The sequence below is a fragment of the Urtica dioica genome, chromosome 3 (genome assembly GCF_054948205.1).
Source record: "Urtica dioica subsp. dioica isolate 48M chromosome 3, U.dioica_male_clone48M_v1_H2, whole genome shotgun sequence".
Classification (NCBI taxonomy): domain Eukaryota; kingdom Viridiplantae; phylum Streptophyta; class Magnoliopsida; order Rosales; family Urticaceae; genus Urtica; species Urtica dioica.
In genome coordinates, this window is record NC_142758.1 from 44,761,475 (window position 1) to 44,779,101 (window position 17,627).

General features: G+C 35.4%; 1 protein-coding gene across 1 annotated transcript; it reads left to right on the forward strand.

The window, feature by feature from the left end:
- Nucleotides 1-14,709: 14,709 nt before the first annotated feature.
- Nucleotides 14,710-16,599, forward strand: LOC149403061 (uncharacterized). The gene is made up of 4 exons (XM_089608616.1): nucleotides 14,710-15,170; nucleotides 15,474-15,538; nucleotides 15,875-16,184; nucleotides 16,272-16,599. The coding sequence occupies exons 1-4, from the start codon at nucleotides 14,710-14,712 to the stop codon at nucleotides 16,597-16,599; spliced, it is 1,164 nt and encodes a 387-aa protein (XP_089464742.1).
- The last annotated feature ends 1,028 nt before the right edge of the window (nucleotides 16,600-17,627 follow it).

The window sequence follows — 17,627 nt, forward strand, 5'->3', positions numbered from 1 at the left end:
ATTTAGATAGAAGACATTTAAACCTAACTTTTCCAAAAAGAATCGATGCAAAATAACGATTTTTGGAACTACAGTAAGCGTTTTAAGAAATCATTTTTTATTGAATCCGAACCACATAGAAGAAATACATATCTTTTTTTTTCAATGATTGAGTTGTCTATCTAGGGCTACGAATTTTCAAAGTAAAAGAGAAACGAAAGAGAGAGGACTGAGAGAAAGCGTTAAAAGAAAAGAATTGTATGTTATATATAGAGTTTGATTAAATCCTAAAATGTCAAACCCTAAAAGCCCAAACCTAATTCTACTTCTACTCTTAAAATATTAATTATTACTATTACTATATAAACATATACACATGCACTGAAAGTAATGTATGTATTACGTAATATTATGTTATATTATATTATATAAGATAACGTGTATATATATATATATATATTACTTACTATAATATATATATATATATATTACATAATATGTATATGTATTACGTAATATGTATATATATATATATATTATTTACGTATATATACGTTACCTTTAATTTATAACTTTAATATATATATATATATATATATATATTTATATAATAATATATGTAAAATATGTATATATACACACATAACTTATTTATAATATATAAATTATATATATTATATCTATATTTTATAATCTAAAGAGTATATTAAATTCAAAAACACAATAAAGCACACATAAAAGAAAAACTTCAAAAACTACCACATAAAAAAATCATTCACTACTATTTTACTAAAAAAAAATAATACGTAAATATCAGGTATTAATCTTAGCATTTTAATTAAGTTTAAAATTTGAGATTTCACACAGAGTAGGCTATATCAGGTCTTGACATTGTGAGGTATTGCAGTGACCCAATTGTACTCCTATACAGTGTTGGATGATCAAAAAGTTAACTATCTTCCTTGTAAAGCTTGGCACTTTGACACATTGGTGTTGAAGCTGCTTTGGCATTGCTCATGTTGGTCTTGTGAAGTAGCTCCCTTAGGAACTTCTATTGAGTGAGTCTCAGACGTGCCTCATCACGTGTAGCTTCAAATCCAAGAAAGTAGCTGATGGAGCCTAAGCTTTTGAGAGAAAAAGCTTTGTTGAGATTAGTGTGAAACCCCATAATTTTTTTTAAAATATTGTTGAAATCTTCTTTTTAGTATTTTAGTAGATTTAATATATATGTTTATATATATATATATATATATATATATATACATATATTTATATATATATATATATAAGGATAGTGTGATTGTGATAAGTATATATACATATATATAGTATGTGCCTGTAATACGTATATATGATATATTGTGTTATCATATGTACATATAATTGCTTCATAGTTACATTTGAAATATAATTAGTGAAGAGTTGGTATATTGGGAATATGTATATAATATAGGTTATTTATGTATAAATTATATAAAAGTTATAGATTATATAATATATATGTTGTTTTACGTGTATGTGTGTTTATATATATATATATATATATATATATATATATATATATATATATATATATATAAAAACACACATACACGTAGGATTATATATATATAAAGTAATATTTAATATATTAAGATTAGAAGTAGGATTAGGGTTTGGGCTTTTAGGGTTTAATTAAGTCATATATAAAGATCCCATTTTTTAATATATATATATATATAAAAACACACATACACATATATATATATATATAAAGTAATATTTAATATATTAAGATTAGAAGTAGGATTAGGGTTTGGGCTTTTAGGGTTTAATTAAGTCATATATAAAGATCCCATTTTTTTTTCACGTTTCTTCTCTGCTCTTCCTCTCCCATTCCTCTCTTTGTTTGGAAATTTGTAGCTCTAAATAGGTATGCTTTCTTTTCTATCTGGTTCGGATTCCTTGAAAACGGTTTCTTAACACGCTTGCCCTAGTTTCAAAAAGTATGGTTTTGCGTTGATTCTTTTTGGAAAAGTTAGATTTAAGTGTCTTATATCTAAATCTTTAATCGAAAAATAGTTTTATGAAATACATAATATTTTCCGATTATTTTCAAATCAGTGCGCAGACCTGAGACCTATCTCCGATTATCAGACTTTAAACGCTTACTCTGGATTCAAACATTTTGGTTTTGCGTGGATTCTTTTTGGAAAAGTTAGGTTTAAATGTCTTCTATCTAAACCTTTAATCGAAAAATATTTTTATGAAATACATAATATTTTCTGATTATTTTAAAAACGGTGCGCAGACAGTTTTTGGCAAAAATTTTGAAGTTAGATTTTAGCACTTCTTTTTATTTTTAATAAATAGTTAAAAAAAAAACTATTTTGGCCGTGGTGCTTTTACAAAACGTTATCAAAATTATGTTTTATACGTATTGGAATTTTTACAGAAGCTTTCTCAGAGTTTTAGTTTTTCACCGAAACCCTAATAGGCAAGGGTATTTTGGTAATTTCACTTTGAAAGTCGTTTCTGAAAATTTCCAGAACCAAAAGTTTGTCTTGAATTTTTTTCTAAGCTGATCCCGGTAGTCTTTTATCCCGATTAAGTTCCAAGTCGTTTTGAGCGTCTTTTTTCCTTCGACGATCTACGATCGTAACCTTCGATATCCAGGTGAGAATAATCTCACTACAACACAGATTAGTTCAAAATTAAATATGATGATTTTGTAATTCATGTTATAGTTTGTTTAAAGCTTTATATGTTGGAGTATGTTTTTCTTTTTTTTTTATTGTGTGATTGATTGTAGTAGTTGGATTTATGTTTAGTCAACTATGCAGTGTTAAGTTAAAGTAGATTTGAGAATGTACATGCTTTATATTTTTTAGTCATGTATTGTATGAGCATATGTTTGAAAGTTTTTATGTACATGTCATATCAGTATGTAATGTTTTTTTAAAAGTGAAAAGATAAAGATAAGCAATGGAGTCGTATCGCCTCGAGAGGTATTAAGGAGAAGTTTCCCGGGCCGAGGCTCTAATGGGGAAATTTCTCGGGCCGAGACCCTAATAAGTTTAAAAGATAGAGCAAAGTGTGGGACTTTATAACCCCCATCTCTTCGTATATAAAGTGTACACTGAAATTGATACGACTACCCTAAGGGCACCCCGAACTAAAAGTGATAGAATCAAGGAACGAAAGATCAAGTCATCAATTAGTTTTAAAATACTAATAACCGGTTCATGCATTGCATTACTCTTTTTTTGTGAGCTTTATATTATTCTCGCTGAGTGTAAGCTCATCTCTTCGAAAGAAAATATGCGTCTGTGTTGTAGGTAAACAACTTGCAAAGAACTGAGCAGGGCGGACTAGCGACGTCGATAGCGAGAGGGTTGAGTCATGGTTTCCATTCACGAAATAAGTCTTCCGCTACAAGTTATTAAGAAGTAAAGTTTAAAGTTTTGTTTTCGTTATTAAGAAATAAGTCTTCCGCTAAGAGTCTTTAAGAAATAATTTTTAAAGTTTTTATTTTCAATTATTTCAAGTTATGAAGTTTCAAAGAGTTATCTATTTTAGTTAAGACTTAGAATATGGATTATGTTTTAGTATTTTTTGCCGTTATGTTTCGGTTTAAATTCATATTTTCAATTTTGGTTAAGTACTTCTCATGAAGTGTTCAATATGCAATGTTCATATTTTTCTTAAATGCTTTTGTTTCTTTTTAAGATCTTTAAAATTTTAGTCCCCGTTGATTTGATGTGTTTTTAAAAAAAAATTATTCCAAGTTTTCTGAAGAATTTTCTAAAGTTTAAAAAGTAAGATAAGTAAGACGGTCCGAAAAGTCGGGTCGTCACAGATAGCCTTGGAGATAAGTGAGCCATCATTTCCTGTGATTAGTATATCATCTACATACACAAGAAGAAATAGACATTTGTTGTTGTGTTTGTAGATGAATAGAGAGGAATCTGATGTAGAATTGATAAATCCCCAGGCTAGTAATGCCTTGCTTAGCTCCTCATACGAAGCCCTTGGAGCCTGTTTAAGCCCATACAGAGCTTTGTGAAGTCTGCAGACATGGGTAGGCTTTGACTGATTTGTAAGACCTTCTGGTTGTGCCATGTATACTCTTTCCTTTAGAGTGCCATTCAGGAAGGCATTGTTGATGTCAATTTGTTGAATATCCCACTTGTATGTAACAACAATGGTGAAGATGACATTGATTGATGAGGGCTTGACTACTGGACTAAAGGTTTCAAAGTAGTCAAGTCCAGCTGTTTGTTGAAACCCCTTGACCACTAGCCAAGCTTTGTATTTGTCCAGTGAGCCATCTGATTTCAGCTTTGTACGAAACACCCACTTGTTTTGAACAATGGACATGTCGTCTTCAAATGGTACAAGAAACCATGTACCATTCTTGATTAAAGCATCTATCTCAGTCTTCATGGCCTGCTTCCATTCTGAATGTGCTAGAGCTGCATCCACTGTCAGTGGCTCATCTGAACATATAGGTATAGATTCAACATTAAACAACGTAGGCTTTGTGATTCCAGCTTTAGCTCTAGTAATCATGGAATAAGAGTTAATAGGATAGAGATGGGGAGGAACATAAGGAACAATTTGTGAGTTTGGGTCTGGATTGAGATCATTTTGGTAGGCTCAGAGGTTGAATGATCTTGTTCACTTACTTGAGGACTCATGTTTGGATTGTTGTGTGAAGGACTCATGTTTGGACAGTTGTGTGAAGGATGGTAAGACTCATCTGGGGTTTTGTGTGTTGGAGAACAGGACTGAGTAGGTGCGTTTTGTGTACTGAAAGGGACAAGACATAAGAGAGGTAAAATATTACAATTTTTTGAAGGATAGGGATAGATGAGCCATTACCAACAGTTAATTTATCCTTGCCTTTGTAGTCGGATTGGATAGACAAGTTTTGAGATCAGATGTGACATGGTTGGTGGCTCCACTGTCCAGGTACCACTCTTGACTGTCTTGATGATCTTCATTACTTGCCATGTAAGCATGAGCAGAGTTTTGAGCACGACCTTGGTTTTGAGTTGGACTTGTAGGAGAGTTTCTCTGGTTTTGATTGTTTCCATGATAGGTAACATCAAACTTATGATAGCACTTCATGGCAACGTGACCAGGACGGCCACACAGCTGACAGATCGAACGGTTTCCACCAGTTCTCCCACCGGATCGACCACCACGTCCACGACCTCTCGGAGCACCACGACCACCATTGTGATAGCCACCATGAGTTGCCACATTTGCCATAGGAGAAAGACTGTCATTGTTGACTAATTTTGTGCCTCTATGCACATCTCTTGAGACCGTAGTGAAAACTGCACTTCTTAGAGCGATAACGATTCAGATCTACTTGTGAGATTGACCACCACTAATTCAAACTCAGATCCAAGGCCTCCAAGAACATAGAGGATGAGATCTTTATCAGGAATTTCAGATACTGCAAAGCTGAGACTTTCAGCAATGTTCTTCATCTTCAGAATGAATTCGTCACTCAAATTTCCTTTCTTCATCGTCTTCAAGGAGAATCGGAGTTGGAGAACCCTTGCTTTTGAGGTTAAGGTGAAGATCCCTAGAATTTTCCAGGCTTCAGCTGAGCTCGCACATCGATTCACATGTCCCAGCATGGAATCAGAGATCGATGAGAAGAGCCAACTTAGTAAGAATTGATCGTGTCGAATCCATAAAACATACTCTGGATTTGGAGTTTGACTGGTAATGCCATCGCGACTGGTCGATTCAACAAACATTGGAGGAACAGGAATCGTACCGAGCAAGAAACCTTCAAGGCTATGTGTGCGCGTAGTGGCTAGAACTTGAGAACTCCAGAAGATGAATTTGTTGCGATCTAAGCGAAGACTCAGGGGATTCAGATGAGGAGAGAAGTTCTGATAGAGTTGAAACTGAGCGGAGCTGTGCTGAGGATCGATTGACATCAGAGAAGACGAGTTGCTTAGATTCGCCATTGATGAGTTGAAGAATTATAGGTTTAGATAACGAGCTCTGATACCATGACAGAGGTTGAGAGAGATTGAGTAATAGCTAGAGAGAGAATGAGACGAGAATTGAATGAGAGAATCTTCAACTGATTTCTCGATTGCACTAACTGATTGTATAAATACAACGATAGAGATAAGCTCACAGTCATTGATCTTACAACTGATTTTGATCTAATGGTTGTGAGTCTATCATGTATAACTAACTTCAGACTTGCCTAAACGGCATCGTTCCTTACTGCTCTAATAGAACGAAATGCATGTTGTCGGGAGAGTATTTCCTAGCAAGAAAGGAATTCTAATGAGATTATCATGTTTCAAAATAAAATTTTACATCTAGGAAAAAAGTGGAGAAAAAAGGCTTCAAAATTTTCTAAGCAACCGAAACACTAGGGACAAAGGCATTGAGTCCATGGTAGACAAATATAAAGTGATTGTAATTGTGGTACATATACTATGACAATATTAACATCCACGCGATTAAACGTAGTACACACATGTATCTGATGAGTGAGTTTCATACTCACTTATCATGTGCTTTTAAGCTTGAATCGACAGTAGTTCTTATGTATTTCTGATATTTGTTCTAGTTTTCTTGTTTTTATTGATTATTGCTGGGATAGAACTATTTGTAGGGTAATGGAGAAAATTCGGGGTGATTCTAAGGCTTTTAGCACAAGTTTTAGTGAAACGAGAAACATGGCACCTTCTTATGCATGATTTTGAGATTCTGTCATGAATATTTTGGATGAATCCTTTCTTGCATTGTATAGAGCTTTCTCTTATCTTTTCAATGCACATGTATTTTTTGAAAATTGGACATCGAAACAGAGATTACGGTCGATTCAAAATCGTTGTGCAAGCTTTCCAAAAGACGCGTGCCTTGTGCGCACCGCACTTAAAACCCGTATGCAGCCCACGTGGCCTTATATTGGTTATCCATATAGCTCTGAAAACTACCATATAGCACATATGAGATTAGATACCAAAAAAATGCATATTTCCCTGATTTTTATTTTATTTTTGCTTTTTGGAGAACTTTAGAGCTTGTTCTTCAACTTAAACTAGTTTCTTATTTTCTCTTTTCCTTAAAATCTTCAATTATGTCTTTGTATATTAGTTTGCTTTCATGTATTTAATTATGCACTGATTTTTATTAGGGTTATGATGATGCTCGAATCGTTATAACATACTTTGATGATTCTTTATTTCAATTATCTATTGTCTCGGTTATGTCCTCCACTAAAATATCAAGATCAAAGCTCTCGAAGTTATCAAAATTATATTTACTTGATCTTTAAGGATAAGTGTCCATTGATATAGTCAGTACGCAAGTAATTACCTTCCAGGTATAATTCGTAACATGGAGAGTCAAAATTACCATAAGATATTGTAACTTTTTACTCTATTTGGATAACATAAGATATTCTCTTTATTTATTCATTTTACATCATGTCGATGAATTTATATTCATTAATGAAAAAAATCCTCTTAATTATATTTGTATAGAACTACGGGTACCATGTCGTTATTCGGAGGGTTATTACAATCAAAGACAAAAATAGATATTGCAATCTATCCGAAAAAAATTGGCCGGTCAGCTAATATGGTTTTCCAGAGTTTATGTTCGTGTCATTATCAACATTGATATATCGATTTATTAAGAAATAATTAAAATTTATTTTATTAAGAAAATAATCTACTAAATCGAATTAAATTAAATCAACTGTTTTAATAAATTGAATTTACTTCGGCCTAATATAAGTTAATTCTTAATAAAATGAAAATTTGGTTAAAATCTTAAAAAAAAACTAAAAATTGACTAATTACAAAAATTATGTTTTTTTTTTCTTTTTTCTCTTTATTATTTTTCTCCTTCTCCTTCTATATATATATATACTCTATTACATTAGTAATTGGGCTCATCGGCTAAATAGCCATTTGGAACTTCAGGCTTTGCAAAATAGCCAACCTTTCACCATTTAGGGTAAAATAGCCCAAACTTGATAAAACCCGATTATACCCTTAGACCTAAACAGACCCAAACAATAGATCTCCAGACCATTCAAGCACCATTCGACCAGAAGAAAAAAACCATAAAAAACCTAATTTGACTCACCGTTCTCGTCTTCGTCGGCGTTCTTGTCTTCGTCGATCGCCATCGTCGTCCTCATTACTGTACTCATCTTCGCTGTTTGCATCCCTAATCTTCGTGGATCTCTGTCGCCGACGCCGAAAAACTCAGCCTCAATCTCCGACAAATTAGGTAAGTTTCATATTCAAGCGCCTCAATTCGACCTCGGGATCTCGTTCCATCTCGTCGTCATCGTCATTATCATTATCGATTTCTTTGTATCAGTGTCGGAGATCAAAAGTCAGAGATCGTCGTCGAATTTTTATGCATCTTTATCTTCTGATTTATCGCACAATGGATTAAAAATTTTGAGAGCAGGATTACATTTTTTGACATCTTATTCTTCTTCATTTTCTACTTTTGGTTTATCGAAGAGTAATTTAAATTTTTTGAAAGCAAGATTAAATTTTTTGACATCTTATTCTTCCTTTTCTACTTTAGATTTATCGAAGAGTGGATTAAAGTTTTTGAAGGCAGGATTTAATATTTGACATCTTATTCTTCTTCCTTTTCTACTTTTGATATATCGAAGAGTGGATTAAATTTTTTGAAAGCAAGATTAAATTTTTTGGCGTCTTCTTCTTCTAGTTTATCGAATAGTGGATTAAAATTTTGGAAGCTTAGATTAATTATATTGAAAATAATTAAGGGTATATTGGTACTTTTACATTATAAGTGGTTAAAATGCATCAACTTGTGAAACTTTAGCTATTTTGCTAAACACTAAGTTTGAAATGCCTATTTCATACAAAAAGTCCTTAGTAATTTACGAGGGCTATTTTGTATACTAGCCCAATCAGCCCACTAATATTAGGAGAATAGCTCAAGTTCTCCTAAATTAAGGGAATAACTCAACTAACCTAAACTACCTAAATTACCCCCATGTACTTCATCGCTCTCGTCTTGGTCTTCGCGCTCGCCATCGTCACCGAGTGACTCTCCCACTCGTACCTCCTCAACACGCTCTCCTTCGCCGCCCTCGCCTAGACGCTCCTCCACGTGCTGTGCGTCGGCCTCGCCTACCTCGTTATGCTCGCCGTCATGTCCTTTAACGGCGACGTCTTCCTCGTCGCCGTCGCCGGTCACGCCGTTGGGTTCGTGGTTTTTGGTAGTCGTCTTTTCCGGATCGGCGATACCGAGAAAATCGCCTATGATCTCTCGTCCATGGGCTGTTGAGACCATTACGGCTCTATCTACCCTCGATCGATCGGTTTGTTGAATTGTTGAGCTATTTTGTTGATTCAGTGCTAATTCGCGAATCAGTTAATTAATTAACTGACTGAATTGAGTTAGGTTAATTAATTAACTGATTGGTTGAATTAAGAATTAGCTTAGGTTAATTAATTGAATGCTTTTAATAGAAAGTGACTTAAGTTCTCATTTTGTAAATTTTTTGTGAATTTCCAATCCAAACATTCAGTTAATTAATTAACCTAACTCAATTCAGTCTGTTAATTAATTAACTGATTTGCGAAGAGTATAGTTGTGTGCTAAAAAAAATGAGCTATTTCGTTAATTAAATAAAATTTGGACTATTCCCCTAATAAAAAATATAAAATGTGTTAGTGACAACAAATTTCACATTATAAATGAAGGCGGAATAAATGTGCAGTTTATCCTACAAATCTAACCGGTCAACAAATATGTTTTCTTTTTCGTCGCAATTATGATGTTTACTATCTTTTTTTATGGCTGTTTCATTTTCTTTGCTATGGTATATTAGAATTTAATGTAAAGAGAACTTTGCTATTCATCCAAAAAATATGACCGGTCAACAAATATTTTCGTGGTTATTAATCATGATAATCAATCTATGCAACTTAGCTATATATAGCTGTTTTTTTCGTTTTTTTGGCAGCTTAAGGAAAAGTCATGGCCAGCTCAAGATCTGCATGTTCCATTTCCTACCCTAAAATAACGTGTCGATTCATTAAATGAATTTTCCAGTGAAATTCTTGTTCTAGCATTATTATTATATACCCTACTACCAAAACATTAAACACAATTAATTAAAATAAAAATCACTTACTTCGCACCTAGAGAATCTATGATATGATTAATGACTAATGGGCATGAAGCCATAATCACAATACGTAATATATGTACCATCACATCAAATCAAATCCAAATCACATTAGTGCATAAGGAAAAACAGCTTCTTAATCTAGGGTTTTAAAATTGGTTTTCCTCGTCAACTTGACAGTCTAAAAAATTAGAAAACACAAAGAAGAACGAAAAGCTAATGGAAAATTTGTAACCAACAAAAAAGTATTCTTCGACTGAATTATCATTTATTGATGAAAATATTGACATCAAAATTAAATATAATTAAAAAATATTATATATATATATATGTTAAGTATTCTAAAATATAATATAAATAAAATAGCTCTCGTTATGAGTCTAGCACTCGTCAACGAGACGTTCACTAACACCGCGACCCCGGACGTTCACTAACACCGCAAACTCAAACGTTCACTAACACCGTGAATCCTGTTAACCGCTTCTAATTTGTTGCGTCACTCTAACAAATTAAACCAAGTTCAGGTCAGAACCCTAAGTGTAATTCACAACATGCAAACTTAAAGCTCATGATTTCAAAATCATAATATCCGCAATATGTCAAATCACACAACTCAATCTCACTCTTCAAGACGAGTCTAACTCATCCCAACATAAGCATTAAATCTAAAACTCTATAAAGTTGTACAACAACAACAGAGAGACCCACATTCAAGCTTCAATTCTAATGGTTAACTCAATAGTGTGATTCTTATATTCACGTATCCGGTTTCACAGCCACAGAGATATCAAAGCTAGTTTTCAGATTTCGAAACACAATAACACGAGTACTAATTCCAAAAATTGAAGCCTTAAATAAAAAATACGAGAATCCCAAAATTTTATCCATTCAAACCAAACTCGAGGAGACCAAGACGTGAAATTAATAATAACCAACATTGAAGTTCATTGCAATCGACATCAATCCCACAAATCCAATTCAATAATTAAATGAATTATATTTTACTATTAGAATTATATTTTACTCATCGTAAGAGTATCCATTGATATAGTCAGTTCATGATCCTAATCCTCCAGGTTCAACCCGTATCGAGAAAGGTCAATTATTCCGTTATATCTTTTATGATACATATGAGCCATAAACATCGTTGCTTCCCCAACGAAAGATTATTTCGTACGCACTTACTACGAAAGTGCATGCAATCTAATGGTTCTTGAATCAACCATTAGGTGAGTGAACATTGACCTTCTTTCAGGAAGGCTGGATTCAATATCTCTGAATCATTTTCCGCTCAGATCATATCAAGAATTCCCAAGACATAAGTATTCTGGAATCTACAAGTAGCCATTAACGAATGAGTCAAAGAACTCGGTAATACAACCTAAAAGTCTATGACCACTTCTAGATTCAGATTAAGTCTCACCGTGACCATCATAGCAACTCTGATTAGTGTGTCGTAACGGTGCCTAAACGACACATCAACAACCAAAGTCTGTCCTAGTTGTACATGTACTAAAAGTGCAGAATGCTCCCTCCAAATGATTAACCTTCACTTGTGTTCACATATGATTTTGGATCCAGCTATCCAGGCTTGGATCAATCATCAACCAAATTTTAATTCACCGCCCAAACATAGATGCCCAACATGTAATTTAGTTTAATACGGAGACTAAGGATTAGATGAATTATAAATTTAAAATAGAAATAACGTTTTCTATTCATATAAATAAAAATGTCATAACTCAATTTTTTTGATAATTTCAGCATCTAGAAAATTACAAATAAATCTGCCTGTGGGCAAAAAACCCTAACAATTTCCAGATTTTGGAACACGATAACACGAGTTCTAATTCCAAAAATTGAAGCCTTAAATAAAAAAAATATGAGAATGCCCAAATTCTAACCGATTCAAACCAAACTCAAGGAAACGAAGACGTGAAATCAACAATAACCTTCATCGAAGTTTATTGCTATCAGCATCAATCCCATAAATCCAATTCAATAATTAAACTCGTCACAAAATGAAACAATTGAACCAACAAGAAGAGCCGGGTTTTAATTTCATAATTAACCTCAAAGAAAAATCTAACTCATGAGAATAGCCATAATTTCATAATCACCAGAATCGGATTAATACAAAGACATTCAAAACAAATCAGTACCTAGCAAGAACAGTAAAAAAATTCACTAAAAATTCCAAATTAACTTCCCGATTCAACCAACAATCACAACATCAAAATCAAGGCAAATTTCCAGAAATCAGATTCCAATTTCATAATACAAAGCCCTAAAAACAAGTTCCAAATAGGATTTAGAGAACAAAATTTTTTAGCGAAGAAAAAGAAATGGAATTAATGAGTCATTGCCTTGATGTAAAATCCGGCGAGCTTCCCTTTAATCTTCGACCGATTCTTCTTCTTCTTCATTTTCGGCTGTCGAAACCCAAAGCACAAAATCCTCAATCAGATTTTAGATTTCCAAACCCTTGAGTTTGAATTTCGATGAACATCAAACTCCCACCACCCTCGTCTCGGCTCTTCTCCTCGTTTTTCCCCTGCCATGCCGCATGTCTCTCGATTTCTCTTTTTCACTCGATCTTGCTATGTCCATCTATCCCTCTGCTCTGAACTCTCTCTTTCTCTCTCGCTCTTCCTTTCCTCTTTTCACGAATTCCTTTCCACGTTTTCTCTTCTGCGTGTTTCTCTTCTCTCGTTTGTGTGGTACTGTTCTGGTTCTTTCTTATTTAATTGTTCGTTCGTCTTATTATTCAAGGAAAGAAGAAAGTCCGTTGTATCAAGGGATAACGCTGAGTGAAGTTTCAAAAATTGCAATTAAATCCTTCTTTAATTGCTCATTAAACCCTTCCATATTTATGTATCATAATTTTCTCTGCAAAACATTTTTTTCTTTGTTGCAAATGAATCCCTTGCATTTAATTCCTTTGTCGAGAGATGAAAAATATAACCAAAAAATTAATTAAATAATTTTCCCATTGAATTGTTTTTTACGTAAAATTTATTTAAGGTCGTTGGAATTATTTTCACTTTCATAACCCTTCATAATTTCTTGAAAATAATCTAGAACTTCGTCGACCTTGAATATTCTTAAATTCCATTATCAATTTATTCTCGTCCTTTTCGAGAAACTTATTTTGCAACATTTGACTTAAAAAATTCAGTTCATTACATAAGATTGAAACAATTGTGAAATGTTCATAACCAAAGACTACGACGGAAGTGAGAAGTTTTCTTGGGTAAGCTAGCTACTATCGGAGATTCATGGAACGTGTCTCCAAAATTTCCACGCCACTTATTCAACTCACCCGTAAAGAGAAAAATACCACAATGTGTGAGGAGTCATTTCATGAACTAAAACGCCGGCTAACAACAGCGCTAATCCTCACAGTACCGCAAAGAAATCACAGATTCACATTATATTGTGATGCATCAAAATTAGGACTAGGAGCAGTCTAAATGCAACACGAAAACATGGTAGCTTATCAAGACAATTGAAATAATATTAGCAAAGATATCCGACTCATGGCATGGAGTTAGCAGCGGCTGGTTTTTGCTTTGAAGCTATGGAGATGTTACTTATACGATGTGCATTGTGTTGTTACGTTATATGTTGGCTTTATTTTTTAGAACAAATTGTTTGGGAAGATGTCGGTCTTCATGCTTCTACTTCTGGTGAGACATCTTTCCTCCTGTGTGCAGACTTTATTTCAGGCAAGTTTCCAGCATTGACAGATTGCCTCGCTGGTGTCTTCATTATGAGATATTGCCTCGCTGGTAGCTTTATTATGAGATATTTGTTTGAGGCTGGGAAAGGAAACCCTAGATACTCTTCCAGGCCTGTACAGCTGCTATAAAAGCCATGCGCTCCCCCTTAGCAGCCTTGACGCTTTTGATAAAACACTTAGATCTCTTAGACGTGCCAGACCGGCGGACTGTGAGGCTTTGTGTTTTGTTAATCGCGGTGTATTCTCTCAAACACTATTCCACAAAGATTGAGTGTCTGTGAGAATTAGGTTTTGTGTTCTTGTGATTGAAGACTCACGAAAGGTTGAAGACTGAAAGTCATCCGAGTACAGGCAGTTGTTCGAAGGGTGGAATTGAGACGGAGCTTAAATTCAGGGGGAGTCCCTGACTAGGTATTCACTGGTGGTAATAGTCTCTAGGTTTTATTGATTTGACGATTGTAATCATATATAAACATTGTGTGTACTATTGACTACAAGATAGTGAAATCATTTCCACTAGCAGAGTGCCCCCAGACGTAGGTGTATTTCACCGAACTGGGTAACCATATCGTGTGTACTTTGTTTATTGCACTTTTTGTTGTTTATCCATAATCCGTGTTCAAGCAAGTTTTCGGACACATTGTGTGCGACATCTTGTCTTTGTGACTAATCAGAATTTCAATTGGTATCAGAGCAGTCACCTAGATCTTTTGGTGGTTTCCTGGATTTTTTTTTCTGATTACCAGATATGGATAGTTCCAGAGAGGGAGGTTCGGTCAATCGCCCTCCAGTATTCGATGGAACCAACTATGGTTACTGGAAAGCCCGCATGAGCGCCTTCATGAAATCCCTTGATAGCAGAACTTGGAAAACTGTGATACACGGGTGGGAAGCTCCAGTTAGTGTTGATGATAAAGGAGCCCCTACTGGTCCAAAACCCGAAAAAGACTGGACCCCTGCTGAAGATGAGGCGGCTCTGGGTAACTCTCGTGCACTCAATGCCATTTTTAACGGAGTTGATAAAAATGATTTCAGGCTTATAAACACCTGCACAAGTGCCAAAGAAGCATGGGAAATTCTTGCTGTTGCCTATGAGGGAACCACAAAAGTCCGCGAGCAGAACATGCAGTATCTCACAACTAACTTTGAAGCCCTCATTATGCTTGAAGATGAATCAGTCGCTGAATTCAATGTTCGCATCCGAGACCTTGCCATCGAATCCTACTCTCTCGGGAAACCTATGACCGATGAAGACCTTGTTCGGGAAACTCTGAGGGCTTTAAGCCCAAGGTTCAAAATGAAGATCACGGCTATTGAAGAAGTCCATCACCTTAAAACTCTGAAGTTTGATGAACTCATGGGATCCCTCATGACATTTGAGCTTTCTCTGCCCAAGATGGAGAAGAAACACAAAGGAATGATACTCAAAAGTTCTGTTCATGAACAAAAGGAACATGTATACTCGGATTCTAACAATGATATTGACGATACTATAGCTATGCTGACAAAAAATTATATCAGGGCTATGAAGAGACTCAATCAGATGAATGGGAAAAATGTCTCGCAAGATGTTAAAGACAATTTCCAACAAAGATTCCAGAAGAATATTAACCCTCACATGAATGGTAAAAGTGGTGAACGCTCCGGCAAAGCGAAAGGTATTCAATGTCATGAATGTGAAGGTTTCAGACATATTCAGAAGGAGTGTCCCAACTTCCTCAAGAAACAAAAAAGGGGATACAACGCCACTCTAACGGATGAAGAAGATGAAGATAACGACTCCGACCAGATAAGTAACTTTGTGGCCTTTACTGCCTTTATTCATACTCATGAATCTACTGATGAATTTGGTGAATGCTCTCAGAAATTTGTTCTAGATGAAGAACTATCTGACGATGCCATGAATGATGCATACAATACTTTGCACACCAAATGAGTTGAGGAGTCCCAGATTCTCGACAAACAGAGTGCTCTTATTCTCACCCTGACTGAAGACAAGGCAAGGCTCCTTGAAACCATTGTGGATCTGAAAAAGGAAGTCAGTCGGCTAAATGGAGAGCTGGATCAGATGATTAAATCAGTCAGGATGCTGAACTCAGGCATCGACAGCCTTGACAAAATTCTCACCATTGATAAACCTGCAAAGAACATGAAGGGGCTTGGATATACTCATGGTGCTTCGACATCTCACACAACCTTTGTTCCCCAAAGGCTTACTAACCAGATGTCACGAAACATGCCTCAAACATTTGGTGATGACAAACTTCAACGTCAACATCAGCAATATCCTTTTGGACCAACCAGGTCTCTTGTCAACAGACCTCGTTGGGTCTGCCATTATTGTGGAAGAAGGGGCCATATTCGACCTTTTTGCTATCGGTTATATGGGAGAAATGTCCATGAGCAAAAATTCTTTCACAAAAATGCTCATCCTCGTCAACAACCCTCTACTCGGTTGGAATGGAGAGTAAAAGACACATCCTACCGTGCCAATATCGCGTACACATCTCTGAGTGCGTCCACCGGTAGCGACTGGTACTTCGATAGTGGTTGCTCTCGCCACATGACAGGTGATCATACCTTCCTGACTAACGTAAAACCTTACTCTAACTGTCATGTCACCTTCGGCGATGGAGTAAAAGCCAAGATTGTAGGTAAAGGTCAGCTAAATTATCCTGGTATGTCTTGCTTCTTTATTGGTGGAAGGTCTTACTGCTAATCTTATCAGTATTAGTCAGCTTTGTGATCTGAACTTGCGTGTCAACTTTACTCGTGATAAGTGTGTGGTGATAAATGAGAAACATGATGAACTTATGAAAGGAACCAGGTCTCATGACAACTGCTATATATGGACTCCCGCCCCAAACACTCAGGCCAACAACTGTCTTATGACCAAGATTGACGAAACCAAACTGTGGCATCAAAAGCTTGGTAACTTGAATCTCATGAGCATGCAGAAAATTGTTTCTGAGAAGGCCATTGTCGGTGTCCCAGATCTAAAGATTGTTGAAGGAAGGATCTGTGGTGAGTGCCAGATTGGGAAACAAGTCAAGAAGTCTCACAAGATGGTGCAACATTTTACCACATCTCGTGTTCTGGAACTTCTTCACATGGATTTGATGGGACCAATGCAGGTCGAGAGTCTTGGAGGGAAGAGATACATGTTTGTGTGTGTGGATGACTACTCCAGGGATACTTGGGTTGATTTTATCCGTGAGAAATCTGACACTTTTGCTGTTTTTGAAGCTTTATGCAAGAAGGTTCAGAGAGAAAAAGGAGAAAGCATTGGCAAAGTGATCAGAATACGGAGCGATCATGGGAGGGAATTTGAGAATATGAGCTTTGCTAAGTTTTGTATTGCAGAAGGAATAGCCCATGAATTCTCTGCTCCCATCACACCACAACAAAATGGAATTGTAGAAAGGAAAAATCGAGCCCTTCAAGAAATGGCCAGAGTGATGCTGTTAGCCAAAGACATTCCAGCACACTTTTGGGCAGAAGCTCTCAATACGTCTTGCCATATTCATAATAGAGTTACTATTCGTCCAGGTACTTCCATCACTCACTATGAAATATGGAGGGGGGCAGAAAGCCAAATGTGAAATACTTCAATGTCTTTGGTTCTATTTGTTATATCCTTGCTGACAGGGATCCTCGACGAAAATTTGATCCTAAAAGTGATGAAGGTATATTTCTTGGGTACTTTAGAAATAGCCGGGCCTATCGTGTCTTTAACAAACGAACTAA